General features: G+C 46.0%; 1 protein-coding gene across 1 annotated transcript in view; it reads left to right on the top strand.

Moving 5' to 3' along the window:
* Mmp28 (matrix metallopeptidase 28) overlaps window positions 1–6543 on the top strand; it is a 26528-nt gene that overhangs the window by 11459 nt on the left and 8526 nt on the right. Inside the window, exons 2-3 of the mRNA XM_004642983.2 lie at window positions 2712–2791; window positions 2947–3134. Of these exons, the coding sequence (XP_004643040.1) occupies window positions 2712–2791; window positions 2947–3134 (268 nt within the window). The remainder of the gene's footprint in view (window positions 1–2711; window positions 2792–2946; window positions 3135–6543) is intronic.

The raw sequence follows: 6543 nt of genomic DNA, 5'->3' as shown, positions 1-6543 counted from the left end.
AAGAGAGGAAGAGAGGAAGAAAGGAAAGGAAATACAGTAAAGGAAAATGAGAGTAATGGGCTGGCAAGATAGTTCTGCGGACTAAGTGCCTGCATTGGCAAATGCAGGGAATGGGGTTTGATCCCCCATATGGCATGCCATGCTAACCCTGCCCCTGAGGCGTGCTGAGCCAAATGATTAATGTGGGGAGGCAAAGTGCACAGGCCATGTGATGCCAGACCTCAGGGAAGGAGCAGTCTTCCTGCTTGGAGATGATATAACTGTGGACCTGGGCGAGATCCTCTGGGGAAATTAGGGTAATTCGAGGCTGTATGACAGTCCTGGGGCCTTTTATTCCCTGCCTGCCCTTACATACCTGCAGTTGCTTTCCCAGAGATCAGGTTCTTAGTGTCCAGTGGACATGTGTGACTCCCTCTCTTCACCTATCACAACGCCTACCCTCTGGGACCATGATGCCTCTCTCAGGTGTCCTCAGATAGTATGAAGCATCACCTTGCAAGCCAGAATCTTAGATGCCATCTTGGATTCCTCTCTGTGGTTCATCTCCCACAATTAATCCATCAGCAAGATTAAACAAAATAAACCTGCACTTCTCTCCCTGGCCCACAGCTCTGCCCCTCTGACTACACCTCATGCCTTTGCATGGCATTTCCTTCTGTTCTATAGACAGATCATCATAATGCCCAACTCAGGTCATTTGCATTTGCATCTGTGTGGCTGGCTGCCTCTTGTATTTTAGGGTACCTATCAGATATTTGCTTCTCAGGTGGGTGTGGGGTGGTGGGGAGGAAGGGGTGGTACTGGGGACTGAGCCCAGGACCTGGCACATGCTAGGCAAGAACCATCACTGTATCCTCAACCTTTTTTTTTTTTTTTTTTTAATTTTGAGTCAATCTCACCCAGGCTGGCCTTCAACTTGCAATGCTCTGGTCTCAGCCTCCTAAGTAGCTGAAATACAGGTGAATACCACCGTAGCTGTGAGGTCCTTCTTCACCTTGTTGGTTATAAAGTTTCTCTTTAATTTATTTTCAATCTCCAGGTATAGTGCTGCATGCCCATAATCTCAGCACTCTGGAGGCTGAGACAGGAGGATTGCTGTGCATTCAAGGCCAGCCTGAACTGCATAATTATGCATAATGCATAATTTTTTTCTTTTTTTAAATTTTATTTTATTTATTTATTTGCGGTACCAGGGATTGAACTCAGGATCTTGCATTTGCCAGGGAAGCGCTTATTCTAATGAGCCATCTCCCCCTCCCAATTTTTTTCTTTTTATCTTTTCTTTTTTATGTATTTTGTACAGGGTCTCACTATGCAGCTCAGACTCATAGTGATCCTCTTATTTCAGCCTCCCCAGCACTAGTATTACAGGCATGTGTCACCACAGCTGGTCTTGGTGGCCAGCTCAGTGTACCTGGGAGGGAGAGGGGCACAGCACAGCATGTGGTTTCTGGGCCCCAACTCCTGACCCTGCGCTTGCCTAAGCAAGCTGAGCTATCTCACTGGCCCTCTTTGTTTTTTATTTTGTTTTGTTTTGTTGTATTTTAGGGAGGGGTCTACCTGGTGTTCAGGGTCTCACTACTAGATCCAACTCATAGTGATCCGCCTATTTATAGCCTCCCAAGAGCTGGGATTACAGGCTTGTGCCACCACACCCAGTCTCAATTGCCCTCTCAGTATGCCCTGGGGGTGGGGCCAGCATGACCCTCTTTGTTTTTTTAATAGCATCAATTTACTTCTTGTATTTAGTTGTTACCTTTTTTTTCCCCCCAGTCTACCTCTAACCTCTAGTGGGTAAGCTCCTCTAGATATGTCTTAATTACCACTGCATTGGACAGGGTACCTAGCACACCACATTAACAAACAAATGAATGAAAGAAGGAAGTTGGTTGTTTCTAATTCAAAAAATATATCTCTAGAAAGCCAACTCTTTAATATCAATTATAAGATTGATTTGAAACTGTCTCATTGCTATATGTTTATCAATAAAACTTTGAAAAGAAAAAAAAAAGATTGAGAGTAAGTGTATTTATTGTCATAGGGCCTTAAATATGTGTCTGCATTGAGGGTGGGAATTGTTTGGTTTTAACAAAAACCGAAGTTAAAGAGATAATTCAGGGGACTAGCATGGCAGAGCCAGCACCCAGTCCACTCCTGACCAATACCTGAGCACCACCAGAAAGCTTAGATGTTCTGGAGCAAATTGATAGATACAAAGGTGTGTTTACACAGCACACAGACTAGCGGCTCTGCATGGTCCTTCTAATGTGATAGGCTTTGTAAGTGCTGTTGTGATCAGTCCTCAGAAGTAACACGGTAGAATAAGTATTACTATACCACTATAACACTATGCAACATTATTATAGAGAAGGGATGCGCTAGCTTGAATTCAAACTCAGGGCATCTTGACTCCAGAGCCCATAAAACTGTCCAGTATGCTTTGCTAGGTTTCTAGCATAAGATACTAAGAAACCCAAACATTCAGAAATATTGAATGATTTGTCTGAGATCATGGAGCTAGTCAGTGGTGGCCTGAAATTGAGACCAGGTTCTTTTGACTTGAATTCCAGGACTCTTTCTGCTATAGGTTTCAGACCTTCTGGGGCTAAGAGGTAAGACTGAATGGGGTACCCGTGCAGTGGACTCTTGGATGCCAGGAGAGGGGAATGACATCACATGGTAGAAAAGGCTGCTGTTTCTCTGTCCCCCAGGTGTTCCTGGAGAAGTATGGGTACCTCAGTGACCAGGTCTCCAAAGCTCCCACCTCCACGCAATTCAGCAATGCCATCAGGTAGGATGGAGGGATGTGGAGAACTTGCTGGTGTGGGGTACAAAGCTCTAGCCCCGCTCTCCTGAGAGGCTACAGGTGGACATGTCCAGGAAGATGATCCTCACGCTTCTACCGTCCCTCCCTTTGTGGTCCTTTATCTCTGTTCCTCCCGACAGAGAGTTCCAGTGGGTGTCTCAGCTGCCCATCAGTGGTGTACTAGACCGTGCCACCCTGCAGCAGATGACACGACCCCGCTGTGGGGTCGCAGACACCAACAGCCATGCAACCTGGACGGAGCGGGTCAGTGCTTTGTTTGCTGGACGCCGGGCCAAGAGGAGGCGCAAGAAACGCTTCACAAAGCAAGGTGAGCACTGCGGAAACCCAGCAAGGCCAATAGGACCACTTGGCTGAAGGATCATGACTGTAAATACAGACATTTTAATCGAAGTCTGCTTACACCGATGAATTTTCATTGTTTCCGGATGAAGCCCATTTAATTCTTGGATCAATTTTCTATGCAGGGCCATTAAATTATTATTTTTTTCCATAATTTTATTGAGAAAAGGGCCATTAAATTATTGCCAACACTTTTCATTTATATTTTATCGAAGTTATTTGTTCCAGAATCAATTATTTTTATAATAATTATTCAACATGGGGTTCATTAATCAGTTTTATTTTGTTCATAAAACATTTTACTACCTTTTGAAGCGAATGTACATACCATACCATATAATTTACCTTTTTCTTTTTATGTACTTGGTACAGGGTCTTACTACGCAGCTCAGACTCGTAGTGATCCTCCTGTTTTCAGCCGACCCAGCACTGGGATTACAGGCGTGCACCACCACGCCCGGTGTATGTGGTTCACTCAGCATGCCCAGTGCGAGAAGGGCAGCAGGGGAAGCCACGCAGCATGTGGTGCCGGGGATCCAACCCCCTTCCCTGAGCTTGCCTAAGCAGGCGTTTAGTCCGCTGAGCTATCTCCCTGGCCTGCGATTTGCACACTTAAAGTTTTCAACCCTGGGGACCAGTGAGATAACTCAGCACTGATCTAAAGCGCCTGCTTAGGCAAGCTTAGGCAAGCGCAGGGATCAACCTCCCTTCAATCCCTGGTACCACATGCTGTGCGAACCCCGCCTCCAGGGTGGGCTGAGCAGGCCACACACACACAAAAAATGTTCAACCCAGTGGTTTTTAGTATATTTGCAGATTGTGCAACCATTCCCACAATCTAATTCCAGAACATTTTCATTCCCCCTAAAAGGAATTCCATATCCATTAGCGGTTAGTACCCATTTGCCCCTCCCTGCAGGCCCTGAAAACCACTAATCTACTTCCTGTCTCAGAGGATTTGGTTCTTCTGAGTATTTCATCACAGCGTATTTTGTATGTCACAGTGTCTTTTGTTGTGATTTTCCTTTTATGGCTTTGTTTTGTTTCTTTTTTCTTTTTCTTCTCCTTCTTTTGTCTTTTTGTTGGTTTGTTTTGCAGTGCTGGGGATCTCACCCAGGGCCTGGAGGCTCTGCCACTGGGCCCTACCCCACCCCTTCTTCTTCTCCTCTTCATCTTTATTTTCTACTGAATCAAAATATTACTGGGTGAAATGGAGCAGATCTAAAATTTATGAAGATGTGACTCTTCCATCAATTTTTCAGCAATAACAAATTATACCTCATGTAATTGTAGCATTCCAGTTGCCCTAAGTCTTATTTTCTCCGATCAGTTTTTGTAGTTTTCAAAATTACTAGCAAGATGAGTTCTTTTTTAAGTCAAGTTTTCATTTATAATTAATTTTACTGTGAGTGCATTGGACCCTGCCACTCTTAACTGTTAACTCTTTTTACTAATAACCTTCATTAGAACGGGTCCACAGGCCCATAGTAAAGCACAGATGGGGTCCAGGGGTTCAGTGATGGGGTCTAGGCTCTGACCCAATGAGGCCAAGAGGTCCTTGGCGTCAACATGTCTTGCCTCCCACTGTGGTTCTGGAAAGTACAGAGGAAGGGTGAAGTTGGAGAGGAGAGGTTTGAGCCCAGGAGGCAGCAGCAGAACAGCAAGGACTTGATCCCTGGAGCAGGAGGCCCTGTGTGGCTCCAGCCATGTGACTTTGCTCACTGAGGCTGAATTCCTTCATTGACTTACACTGAGGGGTGCTTCGAAGGTTGCAGAGGAGAGCTGGTCCCTGATTACCAAATGTAAAGGCTTGTTGTGAGAGGCAGTGGAAAATGGGGCAGCCTCACACAGAGTCTGCGCAGCGGTTCTTGGGGCCTGAGTCCTGGGATGCTTCCCCGGCTCGCTCTCTCCCTTCCCCAGCTCCCAAGGAGGGATCTAGTGGAGTGTGTTTGTCACTTGCCTTTTTTTTTTTTTTTTTTTTTATTCATTTCTGTGTGTGTGTGACCGGCTCAGCCCACCAGGGGGCGGGGCTGGCTGGCATGTGGTGCTGGGGATTGAACCGTGGTCCTTGTGCTTTAGCTGAGCTTGTTCTAAGTAGGTGCTTTAGACCACTGAGCCATCTCACCAGCCCTCTCACTTGCCTTTTTGAACAGAGGATAGTGACCCTTGGTTGCCAGATAAAATACAGGACACCCAATTAGATCTGAATTTCAGATGAACAACAAAAAACTGTATTTATATTTTCTTGAATTCAAGTGTATTTTCTCAGGAAGCCAATCTCCTTCCTGGTGCTTGCTTCTTTCTTTCTTTCTTTGGTATGGGTCTCCCATGCAGCTCGGACGCATAGTGATCCTCCTGTCTCAGCCTTCCCAATGTTGGGATTACTGGCTTGCACCACCACACCCAGTTTGATGTTCCAGGGCTTCTAATGCCTGCTCTTCTCTGCCCGATATTTCACTTTCCCTGTTCCTTCACAGAGCTGGAGGGTATGGGGAAGTACATAGGGGTGTATTTGGGGTGGAAACAGGAGATGAGAACAGATACTGAGTATTCACACGTCAGTAGCTTTGCACTGCTGTTGTATTTAAACCCATGTGGTCTTTTTTTTTTTTTTTTTTTTTTTCCGGAACCGAGGATTGAACTGAGGCCCTTGTGCTTGCCAGGGAAGCCTGTATTCCACTGAGCCATCTCCCCGGCCCCTATTGAAATACTCATGAGGTCTTATTAAGCCCACTTTGCAGGTAAAGAAACTGAGGTTTAAAGAGCTTCCATAGTTTGTGTAAGTTTATGAGTCAAGGTCCTGGGGTTCCAACCCCTATTCTTTCTACACATCCATGGCCTACTGGCAATCAGGATTCTAGGGTCCTTCCCAGGCAGGGTTTCTCCCCGCACCTTTTCCTGCCCTCTTCCCTTCAGGACTTTGAAACAGAGGTGTAGGAGGTGTGATGCCAGGTGCTTCTGGGACCTCAGGGTTGCCCTAAAACCCAGCCTCATTTGGCCAAGAATCTAGGATGGGGCCTAAAGCCAGTAGTATTCTCCAAGACAGCCATTGTGGAAGACAGAGAGAGGGCTGCTGCCCCCCGCCAGTTCCTTCCTTCCTGGCAGGTGCACCAGTGACCCCTGACCCTGACCTCTTCCCAAGGAAAGCATTTTTTCTCAATTCCTGTTCCTGTTCAACCTGTCCTTTCCCCCCAAACACACACATGCACACACACACACACAGACACACATAGACACACACAGACAGATATACATACACACACATACCAGTTTTGCAGAGAATTTTTATCTGGAGACCAGTCTTCTTCTTCTTCTTCTTCTTCTTCTTCTTCTTCTTCTTCTTCTTCTTCTTCTTCTTCTTCTTCTTCTTCTTCTTC

Source organism: Octodon degus, unplaced genomic scaffold (genome assembly GCF_000260255.1).
Source record: "Octodon degus isolate 3935 unplaced genomic scaffold, OctDeg1.0 scaffold00164, whole genome shotgun sequence".
NCBI classification, from domain to species: Eukaryota; Metazoa; Chordata; class Mammalia; order Rodentia; family Octodontidae; genus Octodon; species Octodon degus.
This window is presented reverse-complemented; position numbering and strand designations above follow the sequence as displayed.